Genomic DNA, 16,805 nt, shown 5'->3' on the forward strand with positions numbered 1-16,805 from the left:
ATGTGAGATTACTTGAGGAAGTGTGTGCGGAAGTATGAGTCAATTTACAGAATATTATTCACTTTATTAATTCAAAATTTTTTATTGAATTTTAGTGATTTCGAAGTTTTTTAACGGCACGAAAACGAGAATTTATCAACTTTCTTGAATTTCCAAGGAAAAATCAATGATCAGTATCAAATTACATTTGCGTTTCAATTAATTGAAAAGTCAAGAATCCGTGGATTTGAATTTTCCTGTTTTTTATTCATTTTCGTGGAATAATTGAACGGAAAATAGCAGTTTCCATCGATTTTTCCAAAAAATTTACCGGATATTCCAGCCGAATAAATAATAAACCCGTCGTCATCAATTGTTTCTAAATTTTTTTTCAGGATAAACGAGAGGAAGAAAATGTTTCGTAAGAAATGGCGCGAGATCGTTTAGGATCAGATTACTTAGAGAGTATGAGCGACGCTACAACCTGCACCTGTACAACAACATCTCTAGACAAGGTATGACATTTTATCCTCAATTTCGTTGATCAATCGTGACGCAAGCGGAAAAAAAATCATCGTAATGATGAGGGCCAAAGTGTCATCTTGGATTTTTCCAGGGGGAAAGTCGACTTTCGCCAAAATCGAATTTTTTAGCCGGGTGAACGTTGATTCCAACTATTTAAGCGACGGGCTATTCAGAACTATCAAAAGTATGTGGAAAAAGTTAAAAATGAAAAAAAAATTTTCCGGAGGCCAAAGTGTCGGATCTTGGATTTTTCCGAGGGGAAAGTCGCTCCAAGGGTCATAAGGGTCACAAGAATCAAAGTGTCAGTTCTTGGATTTTTCGCCAAAATCGAATTTTTTAACCGGGTGAACGTTGATTCCAACTATTTAAGCGCCGGGCTAGTCAGAACTGTCAAAAGTATGTGGAAAAACTGAAAACTGAGAAACCGTTTTTTTTTGCCTCAGCCAAAGGGTCAGATTTTCGGGTTTTCCGGGGCAAGTGGATTTTCGCCAAAATGGAATTTTTTAGTCGGGTGAACGTTGATTCCAAGTATTTACGCGACGGGCTATTCAGAACTCTCAAAAGTATGTGGAAAAAGTGAAAAGTAAAAAGTTTTTTTTCCACCCCGAGCCAAAGGGTCAGATAATCGAATAAATGAATTTCAAAAAATGGATAAAATCATCAGAACAATCTCCAAATGTCCGTATGGAAGAGAATTAATTGCTGCAACTCAGATAAAATGAGAAAACTAAATAGAAATGAAAGCAATGGAGATAAGGATAATAAGAACAAGTTTTAGATCCACAGAAATTCAAACACTCTTTCTTCCGTCAGAGATAGACGTATCACGCTGCGATTCTCATCACCTTCGAGCTTGCGTACAGATATGGAACACTAAGTAACGAAAGACGGATGAATTTTAACGAGAGTTTTTCCAACTTCAGAGGAGCGATAAGCAAATCCAATGTGAAATTGCTTTTGTAATTAATTCCCGGATTTTTGTTGTTTATTTATACGGCAGTCGGTTGATTTTTGCGAAAGATATTGTCTGGTATTACGGGAAATAATTACAATAATTGTAAAATTCAGCGAAAACTACTTGTTTTCACTTGCATTATAATAATTATTAAAATTGGAATGGAAAAAAAATTGATTTTTTTAAATGTTTTGTTCGTGTTTCCGTTGTTTTTTTCACAACTTTTTGCGATAAAAATGTTGAAAAGGATTTCCACAAAAAAGTGAACATAAATCAATCATTAGAATCCCCTTGAGTCGACTAATCTCTCATGTTTGCATCCTGAATAACTTTCCAGGAATTTTTGTCGTAGCTACTGTATTGATTGGTAAACGTTTTTTCTCTGATTTTGAAGATGAAAAATAGTTGATAAACTGATAGTTGCTTTGCACTATAAATGGGTTTTGTAAATTTAATTATACAGATGGAATTAAATTGTCCTCACGAGGGGAGGATTTAACTCTTGAAACGTTAGCGTTAAAATGCGGATGTATTTTTATTCATCTGCCTATTAATTATTAGAGCTGCTAATGGTGACCGCAGAATCGCCTAATAAAAGAGTTTTTAAATACTCAATGATTTTTCAACCGCTTTTTATAATTCCAATTCAGTATTTTAAGTCGACTTAGCTCTTATCTGAGTTTTCGAGGAATATCTCCAAATCTAAGGGAGATAGCGAAATTTTCGTATCTATCTTTTTTGAAGCTCTCACTGTGCTCTAAAGAAAAGGTCATAACAGAATTTTTGCTATCTGCCTTAAATTGCGAGATATTCATTGAAAACTCACGAATAGTCAAAATCGACTTAAACCGTTTGGCCCCTTCGCTACTGAACAAAAAACATTTTGAAAATATTAGTTATCGCTTTTTATGGCCGCAAAATTGGCCCTTGGAAGGGGTTTTTAATTGAAGTTTTTAAATAAATTTCAGGTTATTAATTACGAATGAATTTTGAATTTTAGTGTTCCCTACGGAGCTGCACAATGTTCCACGAGCCATTCTTCCTCCACCCCCCGACGTCCCGACCCCGCGACGGTATCTACATAAATCCAATGAACCCCTTCATCTCGGAATCTCCAAAGCCAAAGGATTCCGAATCCTTCTACCTCCACAGCCCCCACGACCTCGTCTACACCAGGATAACCCGGCTCTTCTGCGAGAACATGGACAAGTCAAGGAATATGGAGCGCAATGGTATCGAGAGGAAGGACGAGACTCTAACCGGTAAGTGTGGCATGTCCCAGATATCGAGTCGTGTCTTTGGGTCGTCACTCCAGCAGCTGACGCATCATTATTCTCGTATTACTCTTTTTCCCTCCGTTCATTCGATCGATATTCATGCTTCAATGGATCGCGGATGTAAGTTATTGTAGACTTCCTGCGTAAAGTATAAGATTAGCGATCATGAAAATTGTCGTATGATTCGCTGAGTTTCACTTGGGCACGATAATTAATGAAAATTTATTGATTTAATCTGGTGGACGTGGTGAAACGTGACGAATCAATCTTTCACTCCTTTCTAAAAATTAAATTATTTCGATGACTAATGATTTTAGCGATGAATCTCAAAAGACATTCTCCATTGACTTTTTTTTATTTCATTGGAACGAATGTCACATTTAACTGAAAACTCAATAGATTGAGATTTCGGAAAAATTGTCTTTTCACAATTTGCAATGCTGTTAACTCAAAAAATTAACTGATTTGTCAATAATAAACGGAAATAAATTACGCGTAAATTTTTCGTTACTGCAAATTTCAATATTGTTTACTTGAAAATTAAAAATTGTTGATCAATAATGATTAGGATAAACGTCTTCAATTTCGATAACTCGCGATAATTGAACATCACATTCAATAGAAAAATCAATAAATTGAGAATTAAGAAAAATTATCTTTCCACAATTAGCAGTGATTTTAATTCAATAAATTAACTGATTCGTCAATACCAAAAAATAAATAGCATAATTTTCAGTCACTAATTCCCAAGAAAAATGAACAATTACCAGAACTATTAAAGTTGTTATTCCCCCAAAATAAACATCCTAAACAAACACAAAATGACCTGTCAGTAATCGATCGTCCCCATTTGTCGTCATTGTTTATCCACAGCTTAACAACTTGTCACTGTATCTAATCGCAAAAGATTGCAATATTCACCCCACCACATGACAATGCATCTCGACCCCGATTACCGTCCCATCGTCAGTCTTCCTTAACCCACCGTCAATGCCCCATCCTCCCCGAAAAAGCCTGAAGAAACGATTGAGCCACATCCACGAGGTTTAACCGCGTGTATCGATGGATCAGGAGACTAATGGTAAATCGACAATTCAGTTACGTTACCTCCAACTCAGGATTTATTGAGCCCCCACGAGAACTGGACTGAACCTATCAGCCCGCCACGCAGCGAGAGAATCCCCATAAACCCCGTTACGCTCATATTAAGTACAAGAATTATGGGTGCTCTCACATGTCGTGAATCTCCACAAGAAGAAACCTCATCAGCACTGGATATAAAACGAGTAGAAGGATTTATGCCGTCCCGGAAATGGCGATTATGCTTTTTATTTCATTCTATCGGATTTTATTGACGCGGATGTTATCACGCTTTATCGCCCTAATCGCCGGATCAAAATGCATCCGCAACTGAGAAACAACACAAGAAAATAAGTCACTGTACATTTTTTTTTCAGTGAAAGTGGACGTACACATCAATAATGGAAGTTTCAAGACCCTGAGCAACGGTAACTCGATAAAGTCGGACATAATCAAGGACACGGATCATGCTTATGAGCAGATCTGCATCAGGCCGGAAGAGACGGAGAGTGTTAAGTCGATTGGAAATAAAAAAATTCACGACGACGTTAATGGAAGCGGGTAATTAAAAAAAATCTCATAATTCTTTTCAATTAATTAAAGCCTTGTTTCGTTTTTTTTTTATCAGCTGAGAAGTGTTTCTTATACGAGAAAATAAATATGTTGAGAATCAGCCCTCAATTTCATTAAAAAATTTCATTAAAAAAAAACGTCGTACGTCTAGCAAAAATGAAAAAATTAAAATGAAAAATGGAATTTAAGTTAAAATGCCTTTTTTTAAATCTTAAAGCCGTTCAAGAACGAGCGAACGAAGATTCAGTAGATCGAGCAGCGGTAGTGAATCATCCCAACTGAGCAGTGAAATCCACTATTCGTCAGCGACGTCAACCCCCTCATTATCGCGCAACAGCAGTAATGAGCGTCTAGGAAAAATTCCAAAACCCCCAGAATTACCAGGTACACAATAACCAACACGATCCATAAACCCTCGCAATCTAAATCGAAAAATCCGTTCTTGACCATCAATTCAACGTTTACAGATAGGAATAGCTCGACGCCAGAAGGTGAAAAGACTTCGAAACCACCGACAAATGGTCCCAGGTAAGTGGATCGATATCGATCGAACACGATAATGAGATGAGCAAAAAAAAAAAAACCCGAGATCATTTCAACCCCATTCTATTCATTTTTTTTCTCTCAGCATCGTGAATACACCGCCACCACCGCCGCCGCCGCCACCTCCAGACACCGATGATTCCTCAAAACCCAATGACATGAACGAGAAAAAAGACACCAAGGATACCAAGAGCGAGAGTGAAAGCACCCCTTCAGGTTGGTACAGCATTCGCATAAAAATTGCCCTTTTCAACTGACCCATTGCAAATTTTTCCGGTATATGCCGATAAAAAAAATGAGGTGTGAAAGGCGCAATCAGAGACATTTAAAACTTGCAGAAAAGACTCGTTCTCCGATAATTTCACGACACTTTACCCCTCACCCCCTGCAAATCAGGTTGTAAACTGATAATGAAATAAATCAATTGGTGGTAACCGGCCTAATTGGGCGCAATGACCGTGCCAGTTTGGCAAGACAATTTACTAGTTTAATAATAATTTTAATTGGCCCGTTAACGCGATTATGGATGCGTCCATTACTAGACCATATCGTTCCACCAGGCATACAATACACTTACCTAGATTTCACTTGTGCTTTAATCATGAAAATTGTGCATACAATTCCCACTAAACTTTATAACGTAATTGACTAAACCCACCATCACGCACAATCATCCTTCAACACCTTGAATGCCCCTATGAACTAAATTTCCCCTACCACATATTTAGGTTTAAAAATCTTTCATTTTGTGTTGCGCTACAGCGACCAACAAGTCCGACTTATCCTGCGAAGAGGCGCATCAGTGTCTACCACAGGCGGAATTTGTAGCTGCGGTTAGTGCCTCGTGTACAGAGACTGAGAATATCAAGCAGTGCCAGGTGACACACCTGGTCCATAAGCACATGGTGTTGCCATTTATACCACCGAAATTCAACAATGCAGCGGATTCAAATACATTGCTCAAGCCATCCGAGTATTTGAAGAGTATCTGCAAAGCTCCGGGGAAAAATACATTGTCAAAAGCACGGTCAGTGACATCTCAATTGTCAAGTGGCTGAATCCAGCGAAATCAGTGAATTCAGGAGAGTTTTTGGGGGAATTTTATGCAGCTGTCCAGCGAAAAAAAGTTTCTAGTTTTCAGAGCAAAGTTAATGATTTTTTTTTAAACTCAGTGGTTATTCAGAAATTGATAAATTGAATAATTGTTTTGATAAAAATCTTTAAAAGTCAGTATTAAAAATCAGTAGCGAAGCGGTAAACCGGGTCAAGTCGATTTTTACTATTGGCTAGTTTTTGACGAATATCTCGGAATCTAAAAGAGATAGAAAGATTTTTGTCATGACCTTTTTTGTAGAGCCAATAGAGCGTTATAAAAAAAGTCATGAGAAAAATTTTGCTATCTCTCTTAGATTCCGAGATATTCAGCAAAAACTAGCTAATAGTCAAAATCGACTTAACTCGGTTTACCGCTTCACTACTGAAATATACTTGTTTCAAGTGAAAAATGTCAAGTATTTAGATGAAGTACAATCAAATCCTCGAATTGAGAATTCTTTAAAGATTCAAATTGCAGTAAAAATTCAAATTAGTGAAAATTAGAATTTTTTTGTCTGATTTTTAGTAGAAAAATATTTTAAAACCGATGGTAGTAATTTCACTTTTTTAAGGTTTTCTTCTCATCTTTGGTAATTTTGGTACAAAAGGGGTACAATTTTGGTCTAAAATTGTCAAATTTTCTCTGAAAACTAAAGTATTTTCTTCTTACGCAAAAACCTCTTCGATATTAATCTAAAAAATGGGCCTGAAATCCGTTCGAATTCTCTTATTGCACCACTTCCCTAAGAATTGTCAACAAAAATATTGTGTCATATACTTGCTCAAGTGATAACCCCAAAAGTGTTGATTTTCAAAACAGATCAGTCGACAATTTGGACATTCAAACACGAACAGACGAGGAGGAGGTGGTGCAGTGTCCAGAGGTGAATCCACCACCACCAGGGCCACCTCCACCCCCCCTTCCCCCCCTCTTAATAACAAAGGACACATCAGCACTAGTGTCATCATCGTCAGCAGTAGCGAATAATCACGAGCCACCAGAGACCCCGAGGACACCCCAGCCCTTGGCAACAATCAGCATCCAGGATTTAACGAGTGTGCAACTCCGCCGTACCAACATCAAGATGAATGCAACAAAGACATTCTCAGCCCCACCACCTCGCAGTGTCTCCATGACCAATGGTAATAATGGGTTCGTCGACCGTCATTTCCTACGACTCTCTAATTACGAATTAATGAGTTACTGATGCACTCCCCCGTCTCTCTCACTCTCCCCTTCATTTCGCCTTATTCATCATATTTTCATTTGTTACAGTGTCAGAACCATTTTTCGTCCAGAAAACTGATCTCATAGCCGAGCTCAAACTTGCTAAAGACATACCTGGAATTAAAAAATTCAAAGTGGAGATGGCCAAAGTGGAGAAGAAACAGGAGCAAAATCTCATATCAGAAATTAGCAAAAGCTTCAGTGTCTCTAATTTCGTTGACCAAGTGAGTAAACCACTAGCTTCCAATTTATTTTCTAAAAAAAAATATTTGTTTGTATTCATATTCATATTTTAATTTTTTTTTATTCATTTTCATACTCATTTTTTTGATTTTCTAAAAAAATATGAAGCTGACACTAGCGAAAGATTCGACAGCAGAAGATTTGTCTGAGGCAAATCCAGGGGTGTTGAAATGTTTTTCAAGTGCACTATTTAAAAAAAATTTAAATAATGAATTTGAGAGTCGAATATCCCCTAAATTGAATTTTCCGCTGACAAATATTCTGCTAGTTTAAGCTTCACAAAAAAATTCTGTACATTAAAAATATAAACTCAAATAAACCCCCAGATCCCAGAGAGAGACAGCGCTGGAAACATAATTCCCATTTGGAAGCGACAAATGTTGGCTAGAAAAGCAGCAGATCGTGCGAAGAAAGAGCTAGAGGAGCAGATAGCCCGGGAGAACGAGGAGAAACGACAAAAAGCCATTCCCCCATGGAAGAGGCAGTTGCTGGCGAAAAAAGATAACTGCGAAGACAAAGAAAAAAAGTAATTTCCCACGCAAAATAAATAAAAAAATGGAAATCTCGTTAATCAACGATACGATAAATTGACAATGAAAAATATTGCAGATCAACAGTACCGTTGCCTCCTACTCCACTGGCGCCAGCACCCCCACCAGTTAAAATCGACTTAGTACCTGTTCAAAAAAGGGATGCCCCTGCCGCAACAAGGCCGAAGGAAGTGAAAGTGGAAGAAGAAAGAAAACCAGTACCTACCAGGGACAATGATTCCGACGACGATGCCCCAATTATTCCTTGGCGTGCACAATTGCGAAAAACAAACAGCAAATTGAATATTCTCGACTGATTAATTAACCGATGACATCAGTATAAATCTCTCCCCCCTCCCCCTCCCCCTCACCCCCAAAAATCGACAGAACAACGGAATAAAACATTGTGCTACTGCTTTACATTTATATGAAAGACCATTCAAGAGCAGAGTATTTTCACAATTGTGTTTGATCACTCGATTGAGCACACAATATCCCAATGTAATCCATTCATATAAGTATATGGACATAATCGACAGGCAATACTATTAAGATCCATCACCAATGTAAATAAAATGTCAGTTTACAATTACGTTGAAGCGTCCTGTCTCTCAGTTGAATCACAATCGATTGATATTTGTGGAAATCGTCCCTACAGGCGCAAGAGGGAGTGGGGGAGAAGAAGAATAGATGGCCAACGATAATATCGGCGTATTAAAGTATCTATTCTTCACCGTCCATCAGCGAGAAAAAAATTTTACCTCCCCCCTGTTCAACCATTCAGCATTCAGCCGTTTCGTCTAATGTATATACAAACGGTCTTCCTCGATGCGTTGTAATACTGGCCCGTAAAGTTTCTTCCTATATATACCTTCCCGCTCTTCAGGACACGGGCTCAGTCAGTATCACGACGCCGGCCAGTGTGTTGTGCTGTTTGCCTCGAGTCCACAGTTATTTATTCACATTTTTTTCATTCTTACGCAAAAAGAGGGCAAATATTGGCATTAACTTACTCCACTTGTGCCAGAGGACCAACAAGAAATTAATCAGCGGATCATTCTGACGTTTTGATTTTTAGATTTGTGTTTTTTCGGAAGAGGAAATACCAACGACCGGCCGGTGATCATTTATTTTAAAACGTCAGCAACTCATTTTTTTTAAACACTCTGTTTTTAACTATTCACGTGGTAACTAGTTGTTATTGTTTGTTTATTTAATTTATTGTCCTTAATATGGCGTCATCTCAAAAACTTCTGGGTAAGTCTCCAGTGGAATTATTGCAGTTACAAAATTATTCGTTCGTTCGTTTATATTTGAAGACAAATGAAATGAAAATTAGCCGATTGCCAGTGGAATTATTTCGCTCTTTGAGTTCACTTTACGAATGTTTTTTTCACTTTGCAATTCAAATATTTGATAATTTATCAGGGATATTGTGAATGCATGCAAAAATATATAATCATCCTAATGAAAATTCTTGAAATAAAATTAGCGATGTTAATCATAACCCAAATAGTCCTCTATAAAACGAGGCCATTCCCAACAATGACAAAATTTTTCACTCTGAGATCCCATTCGTCGCTTCATTGGATAATTTGTGTACGCAATGACAGAAACACGTGTTGAGTACATTTGAGAAGGAGGTAATGAAGATATTGAGGTCAATGTCCACTTCCGGAAGACGAATTAATGAAAATGAAAATCTTATTATTCTCTCCCATAGCCGGCGCCAAAGCTCTCACGTTCAATTAAACAAGTGTCACTCGGGGGTTTTAGGATAACTAGGCACGCTATTCGTGATTCATCTTCGGTGCAACCAGTGGCTAATGCAGAATTTTTCTTTAAAATTAATTGTTGATGGACGCCAGCCCTACCGGGAATAGCAGCCCGATTCAATTATAAAAATTAATAAACTTGTATGGAGAAGACACTGAAAGTCTTCATTGTATAATTATAGATTCGCTTTGAGAGTCCCATTCGAGGAAAATAGAGAATCTCTTTGTGAAAAAATGGAAATAACTCAGAGAAGACTTTCTTATACTCTCAATCAAATAATAAATCCCGCGTCTCGTGATCATTTGACGAAAAGGAATAACTGAATTTTTCAAAAAATCACCCTCAAGTTGACTTTACCCATCTCCAATTACAACTTTCCCATCGATCTTTCCCCCCCTTGGATATTCAAAATGTTATCTTCCTCGCAGAACAATTATTGAAATATCGTTCCACTGTTGGCAACGAAGCCAAACTTAAATTGTAAACACAAATACATAACAGTGACGAGTGTTCCGACGAGTTACTTGTACTACCGATTGCGTCCATTAAATTTCCGTTCAATGAAAAATATATGCGCAAACAATAAATTCAAAGTGGAGTAAAAAATCGAGTAATGGCAACAATTCGCGATAGCTCAGTTTCAATTAAAAATATATAAGCAAACGATAAATTCAAAGTGGAATAAAAAATCGAGTAACGGCAACAATTCGCGATAACTCAGTTTGAAAAATGTTTTTTTAATGCTCCGAGGGAGAAGCATTCTGCGGAAAATTAGTTATTGTTACACAACAGAGTGACTGTCGGCATTTTTCTTTGAAGAAATTCTCCGCAGAGTGCTAATTTACTACACCAGAAACCGTTCAATGTTTATTACCATTTGTTCAACAGTTTTTTGTTAATTTTTTTTTCTGTCAAAAATATGGAAACAATTTATGCGATGGGAAAATGTATAGGTGGAGAGAATTTAGACTCATATTTCCCCGTCATTTGTCAACAAAATGGTGCATTAGCATACGGATGATTATAGAGGGGTGGAAAATGACATGTCTGGACGCATGCAATTATCCACCCACACGGAGAGAGATCCGATTCACTCGATTAAGTTGCGATTAACAGCAAAGTGAAACTTCCCGTTTGTATTTCCGTTTTGTCCCCAGCATGACAATCCAACTCTATTTTTTTTTTACACCTTTACTTCGAATTCGAATATCACAAATGAATTTGGCCTCGGCCTTACAACGGTACAAGGTTGCGAGCACTATAAATAAATGCAGACAGAGTGGACGTTTATTTAGACATGTATTTGTGACGTTAATAGCACTTTGAAAATGAATTGTTTCTCTCTTCCTGGATTACATCTAGTAAATGGGAGGACAATTATGCATGGAATAAAAAAAATCAGTCCATTATTTTGGGAAATATAGGTCTGACCAGATGGCGATGTGGGAGAGAATTAAACTTTGAATTGGCAGGTATCCACGAATTCGCGTGAAACCCAGAAGTGCCTGAAGACACTCTGGCAGATTCCCAATTAATACTTCTGATCTTTTTTGATGAACGTAAACAGAAAAATAGGGAGGGAAAATCAACATTAAATGAGGGGCAAAAGCAGGGCTTGTCATGTGTTACAACCGACGACTCTAAATTTTTCTCAATTTTTTTACATCTCAGTAGCGGAGTGTTAAAAGGGTTCAAGTCAACTCATCTCACAGTTGAGTTTTTGAGGAATATTTCCAAATCTAAGGGAGATAGCGAAATTTTTGTAATTACATTTGTTGTAGTATTCAATCGGCTCCACAAAAAAGGTCATGACAAAAATTCTGCTAGTCCCCTTAGATTCCGAGATATTGATTGAAAACTGGTCAATAGTCAAAATTGACTTATACCGTTTTACCACTTCGCTACTGATCTGATCTTATCATCCACATCTTGATGTTAGTTTTATTCTAACAACTGGAATACTGTAAATATCTCATGAATTTTTTACCTCAATAATTCAGTAGCGAAGCGGTAAAACGATTCAAGTAAATTTTCAATGAATATCTCGAAATCGAAGGGAGATAGCAAAATTTTTGTTACGACCTTTTCCGTAGCTCTCAGTTCGCTCTACAAAAAAGGTCATTACAAAAATTTCGTTATCTCCCTTAGATTCGGTGATATTCCGTGAAAACTCAGCCGTGGGTCGGTATCCAGCAATAAATAAATAAATAAATGAATAAATATTGTTACAGTGTGTAAGATGAGACGTTTAACGCCTTTCAGATCGTTTATCATGCCGCCAAGTATTGAATATAATGGTGATACTAGGATTTATGCTCAATTACATGCTCAGAGTGAATCTCACCATAGCTATTGTTGCAATGGTCTTTCCAAATAACTCAACACATTCCAATTTAACGCACGGTAATCACGAATGCTCCGGAGGTACAGCGCCCGTGAATTTCAGTAATTCAACGATGATTCATGGTTATGGAGGAGGATCGAATCGGTCAGAACAATTTCATAATAATAATGGAGAGGTAAGAAGTGCTTATGATAATTCAATAGCAATTGTTTTCAAAAAACTGTCCTTGATGATAACTCCTTGATTAGCTGTTTACTACTGCGAAGCGAAATTGTTATGATTCATAATGCATTGATTGTAATCAATTTTCTTCTTTGTTTCCGGCCATTTGTCAAGGGCTTTCGAATAATTCAGTGGTAGTGATTGAGAATAGTCAATTAAAACTCAATTGTTTCATTTGCTTAGTGAGCTATCTTGTCTTCCCATCTATTCATTCATTTCAAGTAATGTAAACGTGACTCAAATTTTGAAGATTAAAAGTGTTGATAGTAATTAATTTCGAACTGTCAAAATAACAGTCTCATGAGAAAATTAACTTTTCGTTGTTGAAGAGAAAATTGAAGTCTAGAAAAAACCTCCAAAAATGAGAAATAAAAAATACTGATATATTAATTTGTTGCACTCATCCAAGTTTGAATTCACATGAAAAAATATCAGTGATTAGTATTTTTTTGTTGATTTTTATTCTAATGGCCCCGAAAATGATATTTATTTTAAGTATTTAATGAAATTTCTAATTTTTTATGATTGAGTTTAGGCAATTTCTGAGGGCTTAAGAGTCAAACAATTGTACGAACGAGTTTGCGCATGAGTTGAAAATATTTTTAAACTTCTAGCTTCCCCCAGATCGAATAATTCGCTAGTTTCAGTTGAATTCCCTCGAATTGATTTCCAGGATCAGGAAAGGGCACAAACGAGATACGACTGGGACGAATACGACGTGAATTTCATTCTGGGTGCATTTTTCTGGGGCTACATATGCACAGAGCTACCAGGTGGTAGATTAGCCGAAGTGATAGGCGCTAAAAGAGTATTCGGATACAGCATGTTGATTTCAAGTATCGTGACAGTATTCACCCCAGTGGCAGCAACACTGGGGCCTGGGATGGTAGCGGCGCTTCGGGTAGTCTTGGGATTTATGCTGGTAAGTGGATAAAAATCGTGGGGCTGATTGTCTACGTCCAATAATCAATTTCTGATTGACACTCAAGGGTGCAAGTTGGCCTGCCATACAACCAATGACATCGCACTGGATCCCGCCCTTGGAGCGCAGCAAGTTCGTCTCGAATATGATGGGTCAGTTGGACGCACCGATTGGGAGAAACTGAGATCCATTAACTCTGGAATTAACGGGGTGTCCAGCTAAAAGTTTCTTCGAAATTCCTCAACTTCCCCTGGTTTTTCACACCAATCTAATTTAATTCCCTGACTATAAAAAATTTTCATAACAGTAGAACGGCAAATACTTTTTGTTATAGCATATGATGAAATAAATAATGAAAACTGAGGTCACTTAATTGATGTCATTAACAGCGGAATGAAAAAAAATCCGGAAAATTTATGCTTTTGGAGGAAAAAATCGAGTTTGGAAATTCCTGGAAACTTTCGTAATCTCCTGATTTTTCCAGATCGATGAAATTCCCTGCCAACTCCACGTTTTCCAGATGTCCTTCACTGCTGGACACCCTAAATTAATCTGTGTCCAGTCCAATTACCCAATTTTTTCCAATTGCCGAAATAATCTAATGAACTGTTTTATTCTCTCAGCGTCATCCTTGGGAGCTGCGATAACAATGCCCATCTGTGGCTACCTCATCGCCTCCATCGGTTGGGAATCAGTTTTCTACGTCACTGGAGGAATTGGATTGGTCTGGAGTATAGCTTGGTTCATGCTAGTATTTGATTCCCCTGCCCAACATCCGAGGATCACTGACGAGGAGAGAAAATTCATTGAAGAATCCATCGGCTCTACTTCATCGAAAAAAGTGAGTCTCTTTCCACTGGCTAACGCCGCCCACAAGCGCAGAATTTCAATAAATTAAATCAATGAAAATTGACATTTCCCGTGAGAATATTTTCAGGTGCTGTCTGTCCCCTGGAAGTCAATCTTCACATCTCTCCCAGTTTGGGCAATCGTGATAACTCACGCATGCAGTGTATTCGGTTACTTCACAGTTGTCAATCAGCTTCCAACGTACATGAAGTACATTCTCGATTTCAACATAAAAGCGGTAACTCAGTCCCCACTGATGCACCCAAAGCCCATCCACCAGTATCAGCTTCATTCATCTATTCATTAATTTCAGAATGGCCTCCTGTCATCTCTCCCTTACATCGGCAAATACGTTTTTGCATTGGCAACATCGACTCTTGCCGACTATCTCCGTAGTACCAATAGGCTCTCGGTGACCGCAATCCGGAAGATATTCACGACATTTGGTGAGTAGTTGCAGTTGTCCTACGTCAATTGAATTTGTAATTTGTAGAACAGAAAGCACCATCAACAATTCCCGAAGCAGTGAGCCATGCTGATGAATCGGTGGAATAAATTCGCAATACCATCAACAAGTCCCTGTCCTCAATTGCAATTGAGACAAACAGATCATTAGATCAATTCAATTTGTTATCCACCTCTAATTGTTGATAGAATGCACTGTTGACCTCAATGTCGATTACCCACTGGCGAATTGGTGATAATATTTTTCATTTCTCTCTGTTCGTCATCAAGCCGTCATCACTCCTGGGCTATTTATGATCCTCCAAGCTAACTACGGCTGCAATCGCACATTTTCCGTCGCTATATTCACCATAGCTTTGACTATCAATGGAGCTGTGACTGCTGGATATCTGGGAAATGGGCTTGACATTGCGCCAAACTTCTCGGGAACAATATTCGGTCTCGCCAACACTCTGAGCTCGTTGGGAGGATATCTCAGCAGTCTCATGGTGGGAAGATTGACGTACAAAAATCAAACATATCATCAGTGGACCTATGTCTTCTGGATCCTAGCTGTTACTTATATCACTGGAGCACTGTGTTTCGCTTTCTTCGGGACTGGAGAGCTACAAAAGTGGAATAACCCGGAGGATAATGGAGCTAAAAAGACTGATGATGGAAATGAAGATATTGAGGAAGCTGTTCCCCTGAAGAAAATCACAGCTGCCTGATTTTTTATTCATTTTTATCGATATTTTCACTGTATTTCTCTGTTTTTCGAGCATAACTTAATGTAAATATTGAGTGTTTTTATAGTGAAAATTCCCAATAAATCAATTTATAAAAATTATAGGGAAACAATGTTTGTACTGCTTTAAACCCGGAAAATCGGTAATTTAAATTTGATGTACTTCCAGTCAGAAGCAAAAAACGCAAAAATTGCGTAATACGAAAATCATAAATATCGGTATTTGACGGCGATTGGATTCAAAACGGTAAATCCAATAGTTAAGTCGCTTAGCTTTCTACGCATTCTAAAATTCGGTAGGACTCACCGGCGTTGGATGAAAACAACTGCTCCGTTTTCACCGCCCCAATCGCCTACTCCAGCTATCCATGTAGTTTAATCCTCTCCAGTGCACTCACAAAACAGTGAAACTTATCTTCACTTATTAAAAAAAAAAAACACTGAAACTCACTTCGAAATCACAATTTTTTTAAATTGACAACACGAAATCACTTGTTAAGAAAAATTTTCCCCCACATTTTAGGAATGTTCTAACTTTTTCTACTGAAGGGATCTTCACTTATTAAAAAAAAAAAAACACTGAAGCTCACTTCGAAATCACGAAATCACATGTTGAGAATATTTTTCCACCACATTTATAGAGATTTTTTAATCTTTCCCATTGAAGGCATGAAATAACTGAATTTAAAAATACAGTTTTCAACTGAAAAAGGAAGGTCATCCACAGGTAGGTGTAAAATACCCCCAAAAATATGTGGATAATTCCCACCGAACAAAAAAAAATCAACTTTAAATTCCAGTTATTTCATCTCCTATAGGGAATACCCTCAAGAAGGAATAGAATACACTGAGACAAAGTGTTAATTTACACTCATAATTTTTAGTGCACGTCTGCATTCCCCCCAACACAACTATTTACTTCTATCGAATAAAATTCCGAACAAAGAAACCCCAGCTATTTTGGGACGTTTTAGGCTTTTCCATTGAAGGGATGAAATAACTGAATTTTAGAATACTGTTTTCAACTGAAAAAGGATAGACCATCCGCAGGTAGGTGTAAAATACCCCCAAAAATATGTGGATAATTCCCACCGAAAAAAATTAATTTCAGTTATCTCATCCCCTAGATGGAACACCCTCAAGAAGGAATAGAATAGGGGTGCTTGGGGTAAAACGGACACTTCACTTTTTAAAAAATGTTAATAAGGGATTGAAATGTTGATAAAATTCAATAATATATTTTTTTCAATACAAAGGACAATTCTTTCCCTTTGTGACGAGCCTAAGCTGAGCTCAATTGATCAATTTTTTCTGAATTACGAATATTTAAAATAAGTCTGAAGTGTCCGTTTTACCCCACCCTCCCCTACAGAGAACAATTCTTTCCCCTTGTGACGAGCCTAAACTCAACTCAATTGATAAATTTGTTTCTGAGTTATGAATAATTTTTAAACAGTCTAAAGTGTCCATTT

At 37.5% G+C, this 16,805-nt stretch overlaps 2 protein-coding genes across 3 annotated transcripts; both read left to right on the forward strand.

Annotated features, from left to right (window-relative positions):
* The first annotated feature begins 398 nt into the window (after window positions 1-398).
* On the forward strand, window positions 399-8,620 carry LOC107035583 (ras-associated and pleckstrin homology domains-containing protein 1). Of its 2 annotated transcripts, XM_015253066.1 has the most exons (11): window positions 399-494; window positions 2,460-2,721; window positions 4,194-4,377; window positions 4,607-4,773; window positions 4,857-4,917; window positions 5,018-5,148; window positions 5,695-5,959; window positions 6,848-7,170; window positions 7,304-7,479; window positions 7,825-8,024; window positions 8,108-8,620. In XM_015253066.1, the coding sequence occupies exons 1-11, from the start codon at window positions 408-410 to the stop codon at window positions 8,343-8,345; spliced, it is 2,094 nt and encodes a 697-aa protein (XP_015108552.1). In that variant the 5' UTR covers window positions 399-407; the 3' UTR covers window positions 8,346-8,620. The 2 variants fall into 2 exon arrangements, with proteins under 2 accessions (XP_015108552.1, XP_015108551.1); XM_015253065.1 differs by lacking the exons at window positions 399-494; window positions 2,460-2,721 and adding an exon at window positions 3,728-3,817.
* Window positions 8,621-8,838: 218 nt separating this feature from the next.
* Window positions 8,839-15,433, forward strand: LOC107035585 (sialin). Its single transcript, XM_015253067.2, has 8 exons — window positions 8,839-9,285; window positions 12,067-12,323; window positions 13,044-13,292; window positions 13,360-13,444; window positions 13,916-14,133; window positions 14,230-14,379; window positions 14,455-14,587; window positions 14,877-15,433. The coding sequence occupies exons 1-8, from the start codon at window positions 9,261-9,263 to the stop codon at window positions 15,314-15,316; spliced, it is 1,557 nt and encodes a 518-aa protein (XP_015108553.1). The 5' UTR covers window positions 8,839-9,260; the 3' UTR covers window positions 15,317-15,433.
* The last annotated feature ends 1,372 nt before the right edge of the window (window positions 15,434-16,805 follow it).

Source organism: Diachasma alloeum, unplaced genomic scaffold (assembly GCF_001412515.2).
Source record: "Diachasma alloeum isolate Michigan unplaced genomic scaffold, Dall2.0 Dall_scaffold_00199, whole genome shotgun sequence".
Lineage (NCBI taxonomy): Eukaryota > Metazoa > Arthropoda > Insecta > Hymenoptera > Braconidae > Diachasma > Diachasma alloeum.